The sequence below is a fragment of the Pecten maximus genome, chromosome 12, assembly GCF_902652985.1.
Source record: "Pecten maximus chromosome 12, xPecMax1.1, whole genome shotgun sequence".
Lineage (NCBI taxonomy): Eukaryota > Metazoa > Mollusca > Bivalvia > Pectinida > Pectinidae > Pecten > Pecten maximus.
The window spans coordinates 18,615,150-18,637,075 of record NC_047026.1 but is presented as its reverse complement, the minus strand read 5'-3'; the positions used below and the strand labels follow the sequence as shown (position 1 = coordinate 18,637,075).

The window sequence follows — 21,926 nt, the reverse complement described above, 5'->3', positions numbered from 1 at the left end:
CAGGTCGGGGCTATATGGAGGCCAATCTATAGGAACAATGTTCTGTGCCGCAAGAAAGTCTCTACAGACTCTTGCATCGTGTGGTCTCGCGTTATCTTGCTGAAAGGTTAGATGATGCTGCCTAACAAACGGCACAACATGGGGCCTAAGGATCGCATCCCGATAGCGTACGGCCGTTAAATTCCCATTGACTATCACCAAAGGCGTCTTCAAACCATGGGAGATTCCCGCCCAAACCATAACTGATCCACCCCCAAATCGGTCGTGTTCCAAAACACAGGCGTCAGCAAAACGTTCGCCTCGACGCCGGTACACACGTTGACGGCCATCTGCTCGAAATAACGTGAATCGAGATTCATCGGTGAAGAGCATAGACCTCCAACGTCTCATAGGAAAACGTCTGGGCATATGTGCCCTTGCCCATTGCATACGACGTGCTCGACGTTGCGGTGTTAGTGGTAAACCAACGTACTGTCGCCTTGCACGCAAATTAGCCTCACGCAGTCTGTTGATCACTGTTTGGGGATGAATTCGACGGTTATGATTACCAATCGTATTCCTTGCCGTTTCAGCGGCCGTTAATCTCCTGTTACGCAGGTGTGCCAACCTAAGAACCCGGTCTTGACGTCGCGACGTTACGCGTGGACGTCCTGATCTCGGCTGGTCATCGACTCTTCCTGTTGCGTTAAGACGTGAAACTAATCGACTAATAGTCGATTTGTGAACTCTGAATTGTCGAGCGACGTGAAGTTGCGTGTTCCCTGCCAGAAGCATCGCTATAGCACGTCCTCTATCAACCTTTGATAACCGTGGCATAATTGTAAAAGGAATTATTGTTTGCAAAAGTATTGGCGATGATGTGGCTCAATGTTAGTGATGAATTGATACTGGTTTGAATGAAAAAAGAACGCATATGTTTGTACAGGCACGGTTTTTGATGTTTTTACCGCGCCGGAAGTGCATAGGTCTCTAGTCACACTTGGGTGATTTTGAAGATTGGTATGGGTGTTAGGCAGGGTGCATGTTTATTTCCGCGATTTTTATACAGATATGTATATTTAATACAAAATTAATCACAATTTTCCATGTTGCGTTTCTTTTTCGTTTCAGTATATAATAACTTCATATTATCATCAATTATCAAATGTATTACATGCACCTTGAGGAGTAAGTCAATGTAATGCATGCGTCTTAATTAGTGTGTCCATGTATTACATGGACATTGAGGTGTGTTTCGATGTATTACATCTACATTAAGGTGTGTGTCCATGCATAACATGCACCTTGAGAACTACGACTATGTATTACATGCACCTTGAGAATTACGACTATGTATTACATGCACCTTGAGAACTACGACCATGTATTACATGCACCTTGAGAACTACGACCATGTATTACATGCACCTTGAGAACTACGACCATGTATTACATGCACCTTGAGAATTACGACTATGTATTACATGCACCTTGAGAATTACGACCATGTATTACATGCACCTTGAGAATTACGACCATGTATCACATGCACCTTGCGAACTACGACCATGTATCACATGCACCTTGAGAATTACGACCATGTATTACATGCACCTTGCGAACTACGACCATGTATTACATGCACCTTGCGAACTACGACCATGTATTACACGCACCTTGACGAGTGAGTCAATGTATTACATGCACATTAAGGAGATTGTCCATGTATTACATGCACCTTGAGGAGTGAGTCCTTGTAATGCATGCACCTTTACGGAGAGCGTCCACGTTTTACATGCATCTTGATGAGTATGACCATGTATTACATGCACATTAAGGAGTGTGTCAATGTCTATCCTGCATCTTATTACTCATTCTAATTAGCTGTTGTATATATATTCATTGCTTATATAAATAGACGTTTTACTGAGGATGGAAAAATCAATCAAAAATAAATGTATTAAATGTATACAAAAATTAATTAAACATTATTACATGCACTTTGAGGAGTACGTCCATTTATTACATGCACATTAAGGAGTGTATTAATATTTTACACGCATTACTGATTCTAATTTCCTGTCGTATCAATGTGATAGGAACACAACAATAGGATTAGTATATTTTTAACAGATGCAAATAGCCCAGAAAACATTAATACTATGCCATCTTATATTGAATAAACATGTAGTGTTTGAATGTATCTGTAATTTTATCCAATTTTTAAAAGACTTTCAAATAACTGTAAGCTCTCTTTTGTTATTCTTGATTATTTGTTATGTCCTCAGTGAAACTTCTATTTATATATATATATATATATATATATATATATTCCTGATTAGTACGTACATGTATACGTGTATTGACGCACTTGCTACCTAGTAGTTAAAGTTTTTATATACTTCTATACACATATCATCGTACAAACACTCCTAAGGTCGTTAGGGCGTTGTTGCACTAGAAGGGTACACGAAGGGGAATTTTCAATATCAATTATGAAAATCAACAAATATATGTTAATATCTAGCAGATCATGCGACGAAAAAGCTTAATCAGTAAATGCATGTTTACAAAAAAAAATGGAGATATGCATATATGCGCTATATAAAAATGATTGTATTTCCATGAAATTCCCCAAATAGATCCTTACACTCCTGAAAGTTTCAGGGATTTGCACTTCTGGTAATATCCGCTAAGGATGTAACTGGGCGTATAAACATTTTCTCCTATACTTAAGAAAATAGTATTGTAGGAAAACATATCTGAACAGCAATGCTGATAACAATGTAAGTTTTGGAAGGAATATTTCTTCCAACAGTACAATGTTACGGTTACTCTTACTATTGGCCTTAATAGGTCTTACATTATGCAGAAATGTTGAGTACTTCATACAAGCTGAAGAAATAGATTGGGATTATGCACCTACTGGTCAGGATATCATCAATGAGGATCAATCGTGAGTTTATTTTAAGTTTCAAAGAGGACTTACTCTCATATTCTGATAGTCCATTTTTTACTGAGTCTTTTATTGTTTTAGCTTACAACGCAGGCTTTTGTTTAAGTATGCACATTAGTGAAAACAATAGGAAGTTTTATAGGTGATATCATGATCTCAAGTCAAAAATATCATATTTCCTTGTGAGATACGAAGTCAGGTATTGATATACTAAGAGGTGCCCTTTATCACGTTAATTTTCATATTGAGAATGTAACGTAACCTGTGTTTGGCCTAGATTAGTATGATGATTGTCGTCAATGAAGCAGAAGACGCTTACGATTCTGGAACACCTGATATTATTATCCATACAATTTTTAATGGTCTTCATGCAAATGTATGTGTTGGTCTTATTTTGCCTGTAGTTTGCCGATTTCGATTTTGTTTTTTCTTTTAATGGTTGTAATCTTTGTTGTTTGTTGTGAATGTGATTCGACCCAGATTTGACTTTGATACGTATGACAGGTGTCGTAGATGAACCGGAAAGCACAACCCCTCCGGTACACATAACTTATTATCTTTGTAATTAGTTTTTTTATTGAATTTCCGTCCCCTTTTTGTCGAATTCGAGTTAGAATTATGGTTTCATTAACAAGCTGTTCAATGTTCTGTTGTTATCATTTCGTTATACTAATATATTTGTCTATAAAAGTCATGATCTATGGTCTATAAAGATTTGCTCCCTTAATACAATGAAAGCATGTGCCTTGGAGATATCGATTGCCAGCTTGTTTACATTACAATTTGACTCGGTGACTGTTTGCAGGTGATTGTGCACTTCATTCATTTTATGGATGACTAGCCACGTTTGTTTAAAATGAATAAAAATTTCATACCAGCATGAAAAGTAATTTATTTCTCATTTGTGTTTCCCTTTTCATCATTGCTACAATACATTTCCAAAGAAAGGTATTCAAAAGGTTATCGAATACGTAATTCTGTTCCCATTCCAGGAACGCTAGATATTACCTGGAAAGAAAGGTCTACAGAAAGGTTGTCTACAGAGAATATTTAGACGCTTCATATGCAAATAAAGCTCCACGAAGCGACCACCTTGGAATCCTAGGGCCGACGTTAAAAGCAGGTTACGGCGATTTCCTAATTGTTCACTTCCGGAACTCAGCAAGTCACCCACATTCCATTCATCCGACACGATTGTCTTACACAAAGGAAAATGAAGGTATGCGTTGATTTGGTAATTGTCTATAATTAATTCGATGGTTGGTTTTCTAAATCAGACCTGAACATTTCAGTTAATGGTAAGCTATATTAGTGTCACGGGTGATTTCATCTATTGATTGACATCACCAATATTCGAAAAGGAGATAGTCAATAGCGTCACTTTACATTATGAAGGAATATTAAACAGTGACGGATTCGGGGATGGGAGAATGAAGTTCAGAAAAGAGCTCGTAAAGTGAGTTACAACATGTCGCGTTTTTTATGTAGGAAATCAATAAGCATCTCCTCTCCATATTTTGTAAAACCCTACATCCATTTATGTGAAATCACACAAGTTGTTTAATGACTTATATTCGGTGTTATTTGTAGTATCAGATAATGTGTTATGTAATTATTTAGTCAGATAATGTGTTATATATTTATTTAGTCAGATAATGTGTTATGTAAGTATTTAGTAACATGACGTGTTATGTTATTATAACAACAAATAAAAAGAGATGTTATTATTTAGTCAGATGATATATAATGTAATTATTTAGTCAGATAATGTGTGATGTAATTATTTAGTCAGATAATGTGTGATGTAATTATTTTGTCTGATAATGTGTGATGTACCAAACTTTAATCAGATAGAAATGCTAATTCCTAAAATAAGGCTAAATGCTCAGTATATAATGTTTATGTGTAAGCATATCAAAACAAGCAAATTTCTATTTCGATCTAATACGCATCAATTCACATGTAAATATGCCAGCTAAATTTAGAATTTAATATCTCAGTATATAAGTATCGTTTAAATGGTAATTAAATAGCTGGTTATAGAACTCAGTGGTCGGTTATGGTAGTTTTAAAATAGGTCACAACACCAGTAGTTAAAAGTCTGTAACTGTAATAGTAGTTACATTTAGTTATAGTAGTTATACAGAAGTTAATAATAATTGTATGTTTGTTATTTTACAGGAAGTCAGTATGGGGAGTCGCCTGAGGGTAGAGATGACGCCGTTTCACCGGGTCATACGTTTACATATCACTGGAACGTGACTGCACTCAGCATGTCTTCACCGGACGTTACGTGTGTGTCCGGTTTGTACTACTCTGACACCGACAGAGTTCGTGACGTCAACAGTGGACTGGTTGGATTCCTTATCGTCTGTAAGCCAGGTGTGTATGTTAAGGAAACTTGCATAACGAACTTACGTCCAAAGGAAATGTCAAGTACTAAATACACTCGTGTCAGATGCGATAAACTAATTTGTTTTGTTATGTTCTAGTACGTGTATTTTGACAGCATGGTTTATCATCTAAGTAATAGGGTCATTCGAAGGTGCATTTCACTTGGCAAACTATGCAGAGCGAACATGGTGCACCCACTCAAGAATCAATGCACAGAACTTTTTTTATTTTACAGTTTGTTTTGCGTACAATTTCAACGGATATGCATTATCTAGTGATGATAAACATCATGTTAGATAGAAATAAAGAACTCCTGGTCAGAGGCACATGACGTAGAAGTCAAATTTTGTTTTTTGAAGTCAGCTGGTTCATGAAAATGCGAGTATGCTGGGTGCTTGAATGTATTTTATGTAGACATTTAACTATGCAATCTGAAGTCTTATTTCGAGGTAAGGGGAGTCTCCGAGCTATCGGAGTTGGAGATAATGAAAATTGACTGTAATTCAGAAATTATTACCTGAAAAATGTGTGGGTTATATCATATCTAATGTTGGGAAACCACTCATTTCCGTGTTGATTAAACGTTTATGAAAATATCACTTAAAGATGCTCCATCGCCGACAGTATATACAATGCCTCTTATCAAATGCATAAAATTGAACCCACGCTAAAGAACTATATCTAATTTTAACTAAGAAATGGTGAATAAAAAACACTTCTATATGATGATTGCTGATAACACCGAAATTAACATACAATATAAAGAGGCTGGTCACGATGATATTTCTTCGGTATGCGATTCATTATTCTTCCACTTAAGATTTAAAAGTTAAAATTAGAAGCCCAACTTTTTGCAAGATGGCGATAACGTTAAAAATGTACCATTTGGTATTGTAAAATTATACAACGATCTATTATTGCTTTCATTTGATGACAATCACGCTTTGTTTAAGATGTAGCCCCCTTTAAATAACAGACGGTTTTGTTTACTTAATATATTCAAGACAATTTGTTTAATGTTACATTGGTATAATTTGCAGTTTGAGGCATACTAACCAGATTGGTAACTTAAGTCTTATCATTATATCATATTTACTACAGGAATTTTTTTCTTATTTTATGATTCTTTTATTTTTTGAAGATTTTTCACATATTAAACAATAGACATAAATGACAAAGGTAAAAAAAACATACACACACATACTCTCACACTTACATGCTGCCATCATCATCATCATCATCATCATCATCATCATCATCATCATCATCATCATCTTACATCACCATCATCATGTATCGTCATTATCATTATCATCATAATCATAATCATCATGCTTAGTCATTGTCATCTTCATCATAATCATCACACATCATTGCATATCATCAGCATCATCATCATCATCATCATTACCATCTTGCACATGATATGGATTTATCATTATCATCTTCAACCTCATTATCATCATCATAATCCTCCTCCTCCTCATATACATGCTTATTTTACTTTCTGCACACAGCTCACTCAAGTATATTCACACCCATTCTCACACACATATAGCGATACACAAGCATATCCTCATACACAAGGACACATATGAACAAATTACACATAATATCAAGGAGAGAGAGAGAGAGAGAGAGAGAGAGAGAGAGAGAGAGAGAGAGAGAGAGAGAGAGAGAGATTACATTCCTTGTTTATTGATATAAGTAGAATTGTTGGGATGAAATAATCTGAAATTGAGTAAGGTGTAAGGCTGTTTGGAAAAGAATAGTTAGTATATTATAATTCCATAATGGGCATCCATTTTTTCCAATTTGTCTCAAATTTTTGCTTTAATAAGACAAGTTTTACAAGAAATTATATATTTTTGCATATGGTAATGATCCTTAGTCGTATTAAGTAAAACGTTTAAATTAAAAGATTTGTGAAGACATCTATACTTACAGACATAATGTTTAATAAGTATTAATATTTCATTATCTACAGCATTGGCATTATAATGAACAATACCAAATAAATATGTTTCTTTTTTTATCCAGAGGGGAATCAAAGAATATCCAGAAGAGATTCAAATCTCTCTAACAATGTCTGTACCTCTATACACTGCATAAACAGTGAACAATTGTCTCCCTTTCCATATTACACAGTGTACATATAGGACTAGATTAATATTGAAAAGAAAACTATTTGTTACCAGAATGTAGTGTATAATCCTTACTTGAAACCATTGAAGCTTAGAACTTTTTTTAATATTAAAAGGAATTTTTAGTATATTTTTCCACTTCTGATCATCAAAGTCAAAAACATAACTCCATTTCCGAATACCAGTAGGGGTTGGAGCTGGTTTAATTATATTGTTATAGAAATATTTAGACCCCTCTTTACTTAGATAGTCCGAATGGATGGAAGTCATGTTTCTGCAAGAAACGCTTGACAGCTGTGATTAAGCCAAAATATTGTAAATAGTTGGTATTAATTGGAAATTTATGAAGAAACTCATCAAAAAAGAAAAATATTAAATTATCAGAACTTTTAACTAGGTCATTTATAGTATGTACACCAGCATTAAACCATATTGGATAAAAGATCATTTGCAACTTGAATGTCATTATTATACCATAAAGGAGTTTTTAAAATCGACTCGGACTTACTTTGCTGCATAGAAAAAGACATGTTTAATCTAACCCAACTTTTAAATACATCTTTCAGAACTTATTATTACAGTTCATACTACATGATTGCACATACTCCATTCAACAATGAAACAATTTCTTCAACTCTACAATAGAATTCAATAGAACTTTCCATTTTCCTGATGATTGAGTGATTCTTCTAATCCATCCAAGTTTGAGGGAGTTGATAAAAGCACTGACATCTATCATTTTAACCCCCATCTATGTAGCTTTGAATTATCACCTCCTTTTTAATTTTATGTACTTTACCATTCCAGAGAAATTCAAAGAGTATTGAAATTAATTTGGCTAGAATTTTATCTGGATGATTTGGAAGAGTTATTAATAAATAATTGAACTGGGAGATTAATAATGATTTTATTATACTAATTCTACCAATAGGAGTAAGACTCCTACTTTGCCACACAGGAATTTTTATCCAACGTGATACCTAGTGCTCTTTCTATGGTCATGGATTCAACTTAACGTTCAATGATATCATCTTATTGTTTTCATTAAAGAGTATCATTCAGTTGTTATGCATTACTTAATTATCATAAGCATTTATATATTTAAGGGTTAACTGTAATATTGTTTTTACGTTATTGAGCAATAACACTAAAAAACTGGGGTGTACTCTGAATAAACCGCGAAGCGGTTTATGAAAAGAGTACACCCCAGTTTTTTTGTGTTATTGCTCAATAACGTAAAATAAAATATTACAGTTAACCCTTATAATTTAATTATCAACGATAAGAAACATTTTCATTAAGTTTAACATGTTTATTTTGCTCCAGATATTTAAAAACACATCGATAAATACAAAATCCCGTGAACAACGATTACTCCGCTGACGTCACAATCAACTTCCGGTATAACTGAAAGTAGTTCCTTTTATTTTTTTATGTTATGAGATGATAACATATTTTTTTGTGTCAATGAAAATGCTTGTTACAAGCAAAATTAAATTATAACAATATATAATACTAGGGTTGTCAATAGAAGAGTCTCCTAGGGACCACGTGATTACAGACACTTGACTTCTACTTATCTTGAGTATGAGGGCACTCTCTGGTGGTTACTGTGCTATTTCCTTCCGTGCATCCACTTATATCCATGTGTGTTTTGTGTTGAAAATATGGAGTATACAACAAACGGTAAATCCTTTATTAAGCATAAGTGTTTTCAGCATATTGCTTTTTTTATAACCGCCTTAATAAGGATAAATGTTATTTTTAATGTGTTTTAAATAAAGAGTAAAAGGAAAACATGTATAAAGAGAAAAGAAAAGGATCAGAGAAAAGTTAAGATATGGCTAATTTGAGGTGTTAAATTTCTTGGTTTGAAGATGTCTGGAAGGAGTTGGATTCAGTAGGTTATTATCGAGAGAAAGCTTATACTGATTTTTACATAAATAGAAATGAATATGAATGAGCGTACAGAGTGGACAAACCCGAGTCTCCTCTGGTCCTTACACAAGATTTGGAAATTCTCACAGTGTCTGGTACAAGGGAGTATGCACAGTGTATGGGAGAATGTTTAAACGGATAACAGTAGTATTGCTATTGTTAAATTGAACTTCCATAAACTAGGTTACCTCCCTCTGTCCTGGTATGTCTAGTACATAAACTTTAAGAATCACTATTAGGAAGACAACAATGTTATCAGCAAAGGATGTAACTGTTTATTATCAAGAATATAGGATTCATCGAATTCTTGTCTTTTACTGTAATATTTCTGACTTTAATTTAAATCATATTTTATTAAACAAAATTGAAGAATAGGATTAGGTTCAAGCTAATATAACTTATAAAGTTGTAAGTGAGCTTTTCATCTAGGGGATCAGGATACCGACACTTCAATCTTAACTTATGTAGATAATTTGATAAGATCAATTTAGTTGTCCGTGTTTCCGTCGAGATTCCCACACATCTTATCAGATTCGTAGAATTGCAGTTTGGCATAAACTGTATTAATTATTGATTAGATTAATTTAAAATACTATTTCATTGTTTTGATATCCATATGTGTTTCATTATATGCCTTATTCCAAGAAAATATTCTCTGATATGTTCTGAAGATCAAATTTAACAATATGGAGATTACCAACAATAATACTACTTTTCAAATAAACTTTGTTTTTTGTAGATGGCATGAGTGAAACTGAAGATAAGAACGTGAATATGCTGTTACAAAGTTTTAATGAGAACTTGAGCTTGTACAGAGCCCCCGGAGAACCACAGCCGGATAGTAACATTATGCATACTGTCAACGGCTTTGTTTTCGGAAACCTTCCGTCTCCGCATGTCTGTACCGGAGATGACGTCACCATGCACTTTGGTAGTTTGGGAAGCACGTCAGAACCGCATACAGTCAGAATACATGGCCATAGTTTTGTGTACATGGGGAAAAGGTGAATATTTGTTTTAATACTTGCCATACATCTTGTCAACTACATTGTATATTCATCTTGACAAGGGTAAATAGCAGACCTTAATTTGTATTGTAGAATATGAATACCTTCATGTTCATATCACCAAATAATACATTTACTTTTGCCGTGAATTTTATTATTATTGTTATTATTTTAGTATTATCATATACCGAAAAATGCATTTTTATGTACACCTGTAGATGGCCTCATTACAAAATTGATAAATAGCCAATAGGAAAATATTTGATTTTTTAGATGTTGCTGTTTTGAGTTCTATTTATCTTTTTGACATTTCCTCATACTTTCTTTATCCATAAATATTAGACTGTTGTATCATACGTTTGAATAATCGTATATTCCATATCATCCATATCTATGTATTTTGATCGTTTTAGACAACCATCATTACCCATCGTTTCTGGACTAACAGTAGATGCACAGTTTCGAGGAATAGAAACCGGAAGTTGGTTGATGTCGTCACAAAATCCAAAACTGATGAAATGTATGCATTTTTTCGAATTATGAATGCTACATTTTTTCTTTCTTTCTTTATTTTTTGAAATGTTGGATTCAATGGATTCAAAAAGAAATCTGGTGTATTTACATTTTGTTTGGTTTTGAAGCATTTATCTATTATGACAATTTTTGATACCAAATATTGATATAAATGTTAAATGCGTCAACGTGTCTAAGCATATTTTCATGTAATTCCTTAAAACACAATAAAATGAGAAAGGATATTGTCGCTTTGACCAGGGAAGCACAGTATGTTAAAACGACTCCCAACATGCATTGATGCTCACAAATTCGTTACAATTTATTTGTTTCTTTGTGTATTTGTTCTGCACTTTCAGCCGGAATGCAGGGAATTGTACTGATCGAAGACTGTGGATATCCGCCAATAGACTTCAAAGTCAATGGAGTAATTCGAAAGTACTATATTGCTATTGATAACGTCGTGATCCCTGGACGAAGCGGACCGTAAGTAGCCGAAATCGGTTATGATGATTTCGATAGTAAACGGTTTGTACTGAACAACTGCATTTGGCTTGAACGCATTTTTGCACTTATTTTTTAGTATTTGAAAACAAAAATAAGAATAAACAGCTACCAGAACTTAAATTCTAGATCCAACTCGGGACCTTTATATTGCTTTCTATCCAGCATTAGTTGAGAACTGGAAAGATGTGTATCAAGAAAGGAAATCCTAGAACAGAAATATAATTAGATATTCTACAAGATTCACCTTAACTTGTACAAGTGAATCATAAAACATTGAAGATGTTGTTTTTTCCTGTTTATGATACAGCACTGTAGGATTTGTCCCTTATGTTGATTCACGGTTTACCACAAGAGTGATGCGTACAAGAAGCGAGGATTACCTGGGTGTACTTGGTCCACTTCTAGAAGCCGAAATTGGAGACATCATCAAGATTGTCGTTAAAAATAACGACACACGTCCTCACTCTTTACAGCCCCATGGAGGTGTTCGAATCCACAAGTATAATGAGGGCACCTTCTACAATGACTCGATCGGTACGTTTAGTTACCGTTATTATTTATACAGTTTTTATTTAAAATATAATTTATGATAGCTTTCGTCCTTCAGTTGTTTGTTTGTTGATCTACGCTTAAATGTTTCATGTTGTGGTATATTTTTATAGATACCAGCCCTATACAACCAGGCTATGTCAAGACGTACTTCTGGATGGTATCTGAGATGACTGGTCCTACAGCTTACAATTTGCCATGTATGCCAAGTTTTTATACTTCCGGTGTTGACCTCATCAATGAAATACACACAGGCTTGATCGGGCCCATGTTGATATGCAACAGTGGATTGCTTGAAAACAAGGTGAACATCCAGGACAAAAATATTCTAATAAATGTTCTATTCAAAGTGAAGTTTCACTCTTCATTCATGAAATAATTAATTGATAAACCACCAGTATAAATAATTTATTGGTTGATTTTCAATGGGTTTTTTTCCGCATTTTTCGGAAAGTTCGAAGCAATTTTGCGGAGATGAAGAATCAGACTATCACGTTCTCTTAAACGCACAGGATCTATGATATTTCTTCACAATTAATCGCCCGTTTTAATTGGTATTAATTCTTACACATAATTATCGTAGATTCTATGACTTTAAAATGTGCTTTTCATTTATACTTCGCGATTTAACTTTCTCCATGAAAACGGAAATACCACTGCAGGAATATAAAGAATAAAACGAATTAATGGAATGACTGTAAGGGCTGAAACACATTTTGAAAGCATAAAAAACGTTTTGCCATCGAAATGTATTTAAGCTAAGATTGTTCGTTACAGATACCTAGCACGAGGGATTTATTTCTCTTCTACATACGGAGTAATACAAAAGGAAGCAATGACATCCATGGTAAGTTAATTTGGTAATGCGGATAAAATTCAAATTTTCTTTTCTGATTCTCTCAGAAAAAAAAGTCCAGACATAGATTAAATTCAATGAAATATAGTCTTTGGTTTGTGTAATTTGAACTATTTTACTAGTAAAGGAATATCAGTATTACTTATATAACATAGTTCTGTGTACAGACTTACCTCCCCTGCTCGTTGCCTTCAATGTTCTACAACCTGGAACTCGTCCTATAGCTAGATACTTTGTACATATAACTGTGGATTAGTAAACATTGTATTCGTATATGTCTCTCGGAATTCAATTATTTTTTAAGCAAAGTCTTTAAAAACGAATTTTAATACATATGTCTAATTTTAGCTTTGCTGATTACCCCTTTTGAAGATATTTCCTGTTTCTTTTATGAATATATGGAATGATTTGTAGGATTGAATGGCTTTCCACCTAATGCCTTTCCGCGGATAGAAATGCCTCATGGAGATGCATCAGTACTTCACGTCATGAATATCGGATCTGATGATACGGCCTCGTCATTGTTCATTGATGGCCTACCGTTTTCCCTAGATGGCGCTTCGATATTTACTCTCGGATTGCACCACGGTCTTATTAGGTCCTTTCGGATAAATGGTCGTAAAGAAGGTAACTGTTAAAACAAAACATAAATGTTAAAACTGAAACTCGTTTCAAGTTAATTTATATTTAAGCATTGGACTGATGTCAGATGTTAGTTTAAAGGTTATATGAATACTATTTGGTGACAGAAAATATTGTCCATTAGTACTTTTGTCGACAATGTGTTTAATTTCATCAAAAATATGAATGAAATTAATGTAATCATTAATATACTTGAACGTAAACACAAGATATGTATATCTTTGTTACCTTATTGTTAAACACCTACAGTACCATTGTCGTTAGCAGTCACTACTGCATATGCATCGTTACTGCTGATGAAACACAAACGCATTACATTAGGATTGATTAAACATTTCATGTTCTGATCTCTGTCGTTAAATGGTTTAAATTAGACATTAATGACTCGTACCATGATATAGCTAGATACTTTACTACGGTAAATGGAGGATTGTAAGTACGTTGCTGAAGATGTACATGATCTTTGCACACTCATCTAGCGAATTACAACTCGAAAACAGATTAGTGGGAGCAATGACACATAAAAACATAAAATCAAAAATGCAAGCTCACAATTCTTGATAATGGAAAACACTGTAGATAAACTAGAACTAGCCCAATCATGTTTTAGCGAGATACTTCCAGGGCAAAAATTGCGTAAAAAAAGATGATCGCTAATACTTGTACGTTTTTAATTAAACTAATTGTATGCACTATCTTTTCAGGACAATGGAAATTACAAATACTGCTGGTAATGAATTTTCCTTTAACTTTCGAATTGGTTCGGGTTTAGAGGAAAGAGACCCACTGCCAACTAACATTTCTGAAACATTTTACATTGCGCTACAAAACGAGTTCTTTGATTACACCGACAGATGGATAAGTGAATATGATTGGAGGAGGTATGTAAGATTTCAAAATACAGCATATTTAGAAAATGTCTTAGTACGTGAAATGGAAGCAGTAATATCATATATAAAAATATATGTTTTGGGGACATTCATACCACAATCACAATTCCTTAACTGCTTTAGTTATAAGGCACTTCATGAATGTGCAAGCACGATGATTGGGTGATGATTAAATCTACAACGGGAAACATACGCCCAGCCGTGTTGTCAGTTATATTGAAATAATGGTATCGTTAAACGATTACAATGTAAAGCATGATAAAAATAGTGACATGTAGTCCAGCGACCTGTTTTCAAAGAACATTAATCCTTTTTGTCTATGGAGGTCGAGCTGGAAATACGAGTTGGTGTTTTTCTGGGAATCCTTATATCTTGAGACGTAGTGTATTGCCTCCTGTTGTTAAAAACTGACCAAAGGCACATTGCATCGAAACTTTTCAACTTTCCCATTTATGTTTTTAAGTAATTCACACACACCGTGTGACATCTCTACCCTTATACTATATAGGACCACACTATCATACTGTCAAACTATCAACTTATAAGAGTATTGAAGTTGTTGAAAAGGGACTATCCTTCCATTATATAGTGTACAGGACGGAGAGTATCAGACAGGTCCCGAGTTCAAGAAGGCGATGTTTAAGTGTTATATGCGTAACTTCTTCTGGTTTTGTATCAAGAAATCAAAAGGACAAAGGCCGCCAATACGAGTAGTTGCTGGAACAAGTATCAGAATAGGTGAGAATTATAGTTAATAATATTACAGGAGAAATACATATATACTGGTATAATAACTATGTGATATACTTCCAATCTTTTAAATACATTAATCAACCTGCAGTACATCGCGTTTCAATTAAACGTCAAACTGTCTGCTTTGTAATTCATGCAATTCTGCAATCACACCTACCGTTAATCAAAACACCAAAGTATAAGAAACTGATAAAGATTTTCTCCGACAAAGATGATCGATCGAAAACAAAAGCAGAAGGCACATACACTATGACCACCATCCATAAGTTTGAACTTCTGTTTTAATCTTCTCATTTCAAGTGGATAAAGTTACATGTTATCACATTTTATCAACATCTCAAATTTTTTTCAGTCTTCCAAAACAACAGTACACGGAACTACTCGATGTATTCCCCCGGCGTAGTGATACGGCGGTCAGACGGTGGCACACGCCTCGTTGTACATCCCTGGGAACAGGTCGAATTTCTATGGACTATACCGGAATCTATTGGACCAGGAAGTGGGGATCAAGACTGTGTAATGAGGGTATGCTTTTTATTTTACATTCTGCAAATAGATGGGTTTTTTGTGAGATATGGTTTTCTGGGTAAACCTCGATATAATTAACGAGATATTTTAATATTATTAAATTCCTCATAAGCATTGGCATGATATCGAATATTTGGGTATTCGAATTTTAAACAAAATAGTTATAGTCTCAAAAGAAATACTGCAGAAACTACACTACACAATGTCAAATTAAACATCGGTCGATGCCTTTTTTGTTGACGATGTGTGTGTGAATTTTGATAGATCTAAAAATAATTAGGTCACCTGAGACGAAGTCTCAAGTTATTTTATTTGTTATTTTTATTTTTTGTTATTTATATATTCTGTATGAGAGAATTGCAATTATATATGTCCAGTTATTCACTCGAAACTATTTATCTTGAACCCAGTGGGGTAATACAAATCTCCCAAATATTGGGAGATTACTGGATATATATTTCTATGGCATTCATACTTTCGGGAATTTTTTTTACTTCGAGTTAATCGGTCTTCGAGATATCAGATATCGATATAACGAATGCATAGAGATTTTATCTAGTGACAGTTTGAAATATGTTAGAGACAATGGAAAAAAAAGTCATTACCTTAATTCAATAATGATTAACATATTTTTACCAATTCCTTCCATCTATTTCAGAAATACTATTCTAACGTGAATCCTGAGAGAGACATAGCCACTGGTCTGATAGGTCCATTGATTATTTGTCGTGACCACGCAGCTCTCGCCTCTGACGAGGCGGTCAGTGTCCCATTGTTTGTCGGTGTGGTCAACGAAGTGAAAAGCTGGTACATTGACCAAAACATCCCAAATGAACATATGTCTATAAACCGTTCAGATCCCAGCTTTATTAGGAACAACAGAATAACAGGTATGCAAATGTTTGCTACCATTCTAGGATGGTAGTATTATAATGGGTAGCTGTACCAGCCATATTGTGGGGTTTACAAATTAATATAAATAGTCTGTCTACTTTGATTGGCTTGTTACGATTGGTTACCTGACTTCTGTGATGTCGCCATTCGTAGAGGTACCATTGAAAAAATCAATTGCAAGCAAAATGGTATTGATAAAATATGAGCGATCCTTGTGTTCATACCGGATTGTCGGACGTTGTTCTGCTATTCCCGGCACGGCGTCGCTGTTGTTTAGTTATGGTCGGAAATCGATAAAAAAGATGAGAGAAAATCCGTATGAGAGAAACTCTACAGTTCAACCTGACCAACACATTAACAGTTTTCCCCTCTTGTCCCTTTTATAAATAAATTTTCGGCATAACTAAGTAAACGTCTACATAGCCGTCTATTTCAAACTTTAGTATAACGGCCTTCTTAAAATTAATATGGTTGGTGCCCTCTTAGTTATTGAGTTACTTTTTATATTAAGATACTATATCATATGATTAAATGCTATGTCGTAAAATTTCATTCAATTGCTATACATGTCATAAAATTTTCATTTTACAGTTGTTGATTACCGTGCAGCGATATCAGAGCCATTGCGAGAAGGATACGTAAACCAGAATATCGGTTTTTATTTACACAATGTTGGCGATACGTTTCATTCGATACACTTCCATGGATGTATGATCACTGCCAGCAGCGACGCAGAACTGATTGGACAGAATGTCGTTCCACTCTTTCCTGAGGAAACCAAACACGTGGTATTCACGTGCAGGGGTATTGGCTCCTGGAAATTTGAGGGCTTGAGATATCAAGACACGACATTGAATCACAAGCTCGTTGGACTGATGGATATCAATCCTGAACCTAACAGTGGTATCAGTTAAAAGAGGATTCCGCGAAAACGTCATCTACCTGTAGTAAACTATTTTATTTGAACTACAAGCTTCTGTAATGTTGACTTTATCGCGTGGTTCTGATGTAAATTATTATGTTGGTAGAATCAATCCATAAACATTTTTTTCGCAAAACAAAATACTCAAACAAAATTGATATAAAAAAAAACTGAGATTTAATATACGTACAAATTAGAGTTTATACAACTGAGAATCATAGGAACAATTGAAAAAAATCCGAACAACTGTTTTATATGTAATGCTTTACAGATTAACATTTCATATTGATAGTGTTTTACGGTTTCATTACATCAAGTTTGTCAAGAAAAAAAATTAGTGGATTTAACATTGTGATAATGTATCTATATTTCTGGGGAATTCAGTGGAAAACCTCACGTTGAAAATAAAATAGCTGCTTTGCATATCAGGACTCTTTTGTTATCTATTTATGAACATAACAATCAAATATAGGTGACAATTTAAATTAATATAGTCTATGTACTCTATATATTAATCAAAGTATTCACATCAAGAAAAAAGAACGAGATTTCCGTTACATACCTCTATTTTAATTGATATCGCGGTGCTAATATGTTGCGATTTTGCCTAATCGGAACTAGTTAGCAGGTATGGCATTGTAAATTCTTTATTTTTTGTAAACACATATACATGAATATATTATTTTCAAGTTATTTTAAATGGCACCGCGAATATTACCAATTATACAGTATATATAAGTAAATCACTACAAAAACAAATATTTCATCCAGTGCTGTCTTAACTGTAGCATAAATTAACACGAAAAAGTGAAAATAAACTATGAAAAGTCCTACCACAAGTTCGTCACAATTACGTTAAAACACTGTACCACATGGTAAAGGGGATCATGTCGAGATACATAAGTTTCTTTTGTACTACTTGCGTATTAGATATTATTTATATCTGTGGTTCCATAGCAACCACAAAAAAACAACGAAAGTTTTATGTCATACAGTATTAGACTGTACAAAAGACAAAAGATATCAGCACCTTTCAATTAAAAAATTAAGAGTTAGATTCAAATTGAATTAAAATGCACTACACAGGTGTTTACTCACATCCAGGACTCGTCAGTGATGTTAAAAAATTGCCTAAAGTAATGCTACCTTGGAGGCAAGAAGAGAAAACATAGGTAGAAATGAATGTCAAAATCTAGATATGAAAGTGCAATAGCCCCATATTTAAACATTTTCATGAATTTCAATATTGAAAAGTAAGATAAAATAATTGTGTATATTTGTCTCTGGATAGACTATGAACAAAATTGTTCTAGACATAGAGGTCTATACATGATATATACAATGTAACAATATTTTATTGTTTCTTAGATCAAATATCAGCGATATGCTATCCTTGTATTTCCAGCTACGGCGAAATAACGTTGCGCGTAGCGTCGGACTGATATCTACACATATATCAGCTATATAATTTTAGTTAGATTCGTATCAATCTGATATTTTTCTACACGAGCTATGTGATTAAATGTGAATAAATGGAAACTTTGTACATACACGTTCACCATAGTGTAAATAAAGACGTCGGTCCGTTTGTAATTAGCGACATTGATTTTAAATACCTTATTGATGTTGTTCAGTCTCTCAACCCTTCTATATCGAACTATGTGTGAAAATAAAAAAGTCCCAAGTTCTCTATTTCAATATCCTATAACTTTGTATCGTAATATCGTTATCGTTTGACCCAGAATATGCTTTGTATTTGGTGTAGACAGAGTCTTGACAATCAATTTATCAAACAATCATTGAAATTAAACACGAAGGTAAGAATGATTTGTTTTCGTTATTATTGGTCACACGATATTATCACAAAAATATATTAACATATCTGATTAAAGTTCCTCTTTGAACAATGCTAGAAAAAACGGCATTAATGTGCTATAAATAGAATGGCTCAAAGACAGTAAGTTTATGTAAAGATTAACAAATATCCATTTACGATAGCATATCGTTTTCTTCTATCACAGAGATAAAGATATTCAACAGAACACATCTATTAAGCTCATTGTTTTGATATTTTGAAGATCCAAAATTCAGAGGTCAGTTGAGGCTACGAACGCATAAGGATAAATGATATTTTGACCTTTCTATTCTCATCATTTACAAATTGAGACCAGCGTAAAAATGCCAACATTTAAATCAAGAATAGGTTAAATATCAAGGAATCATCCTATCATTTCCCGAATAACTAACAAATTGTAAATTTACATTTACACATAAATTACATTTGCCTGACATTTGCGCCGGCATTAACTGCTTAACAAATAAATATAGAAAAATACAATACGGCAACATTTGCAATAACATTTATTAATATTTAAAAAAAAAATGCAAGAAAATATGGAAAGTTCAAGGAACAGATTGTCGGATTCATTTTTGCTTATTAAGATTATGATTGGAATTTGAGTATTTTTATCTCGACTAAGTCATTCTTCTTTGCTTTTCTTTCTTTATAATCATTATAAGTATACTGTGTCGCTATCACAATCTTTATAATATATTTGTGGAGAGGGCTTATATAAATTGTTAAAAACTTGTACCCAATACAATTGTGGCTAAACAATAACATACGTTCAAATCAATCGATTAAGTCTAATCATAAAATATCTTTGGACATCTAGGTACAACTTATGACGTAACGACCTAACGTTTTGACTCAGTAGATTATCGTAGGCCCATAGAAAACATCATGGAGGGTAGTAATCCATGGTTTAAACCCGCGAGAAGAGATAATAACGCCAAATTGATTACATTTACATTTAAAAACAGGAGTAAAAATAATATATAAATAAAAGTATTATTCAAACTCAGAATGATAATACCAGTGCAAAATGTATACATATACAAAAAAAATAGACAAAGAGTATAGCAAAACGCACAAGTACCCCAATCGATAGTTAGACTACATAATGCAGAGTAAAATAGCTTTTCTTGAGTAGGAGTATTTGCTGAATCATATGTAGTTTTCGTCTTATAAATACAGTAATATAGCAATCGAAGACGTTAATTTCAAAACATGTTCTATGTCGTACGAAGTTATGGATATGGTCCTTACACTAAACATTTATTAAATTATTTTCTTTAATAGTTTCGATCAATGCCAGCAGCTTACAATTACGGACATGGGGTCCAATTAGCTATACCATGGCTGTTATTTCTTGTTTTTCAAGTATTGTCAATTAACAGCATGGTCACTCCTACTTCGAGAACCAACCATATTGAGTATACAAAGCCCGATCAATACTCTCAAACAACTTTCTCTTATTATTGGTACATATGACAGGTGTTACAAGTATACCTATAGATGTAATTATATTGATGAATATTACCTTGTTAGGGAATACGGATAGTGTAGTAAAACGTGTCATGTTACATTTAACCTTTAGGTTACCTGGAGGCTAAAACATATGTCATAATGTGGATATACATGTTTATGTGTTGTTCCTTCGTCATTTATCCGGGATATAGCCACCATTATGATCACGAAGAATTCATTTTCGACGAAGGTAAGCTCTCTTTTGATCGCAGGTAATTAAGGAAGCAGTGTGTTAAGTGCGAGACTGGTCGCTCTGGTACCACTTGAACTTTAGTTCTTGTTAGGTTACTTTTGTTTCTGTCTATAGCGACCTTGACCTTTTACCTTTTGACCAAAAGAATCCAAAAATAACAGTCCAAATAAGGAAGCAGTCGGTCTGCTGTAACTTGAATTAATATCAGGAAACCACATTTCTGTGGAAAGTAACAGTGACCTTGAACTTTGGCCTTTTCACCTCAAAAGATGTCCAACGCATGGCGGCTGTTTACTTCAAACAGTATTTTATTTGAAAACATTACAAACTATGACTTGAAGAAGGATTTGGAAACAAGCTTGAAGTTTATATAAATACCCTCAGAAGTCCTGAACGACTGAATGAATTATGATCAAATTCAGTCTGCAGCATTATTTAACGAAAAGTGTGGCTTGAACCATTGTTGGGAGGGGCAATTCATAAAGTAAGAAACTATTAACTTAAATGATTGTTTAGATAAAAACTTAAATGAGATTATTTTGCCATGATTACTGAAATATCTAGTTAGGCAATGAGTAGTAAACTGTACTTAGTCTACCTGGGGAGACCAGTCACGAGTTACCTATTACTAACTTACCTGGAAATTGAGTGTTATTAATCTTTCTCTACTTTATTTCAATTTTTTGAAACGAAATGAGTATGTAAATGTGAAGAATACTTCCAAACATTTTTCTATATATATATATATATTGAACATTTGTACAGCTGGAGAAATTAGTTTTATTCTGTGTAAAGTGAAACTTCTAGTCAGGGGTAGCAGTTTCCCAACAGCCAATGCCACATGAGGATTTACCCAATCTTCTCTTCTGACTTCTTTGTCCTATAAGTAAG

The 21,926-nt window shown here is 33.9% G+C and overlaps 2 protein-coding genes across 2 annotated transcripts in view; both read left to right on the top strand.

Annotated features, from left to right (window-relative positions):
* The first annotated feature begins 2,711 nt into the window (after positions 1 to 2,711).
* On the top strand, positions 2,712 to 17,900 carry LOC117339779 (hephaestin-like protein). The gene is given in 16 exon segments (XM_033901491.1): positions 2,712 to 2,935; positions 3,928 to 4,154; positions 5,117 to 5,317; positions 10,151 to 10,415; positions 10,832 to 10,938; positions 11,291 to 11,417; positions 11,746 to 11,972; positions 12,101 to 12,291; positions 12,765 to 12,834; positions 13,258 to 13,470; positions 14,190 to 14,194; positions 14,197 to 14,366; positions 14,965 to 15,113; positions 15,481 to 15,653; positions 16,315 to 16,546; positions 17,142 to 17,900. Coding segments are annotated over 16 exon segments (2,814 nt in total). The 5' UTR covers positions 2,712 to 2,801; the 3' UTR covers positions 17,465 to 17,900.
* Positions 17,901 to 20,876: 2,976 nt separating this feature from the next.
* LOC117339775 (pheromone-regulated protein PRM7-like) overlaps positions 20,877 to 21,926 on the top strand; it is a 34,009-nt gene continuing 32,959 nt past the window's right edge. The window contains exon 1 of the mRNA XM_033901487.1: positions 20,877 to 21,032. Within this exon, the coding sequence (XP_033757378.1) occupies positions 20,942 to 21,032 (91 nt within the window). The 5' untranslated portion in view covers positions 20,877 to 20,941. The remainder of the gene's footprint in view (positions 21,033 to 21,926) is intronic.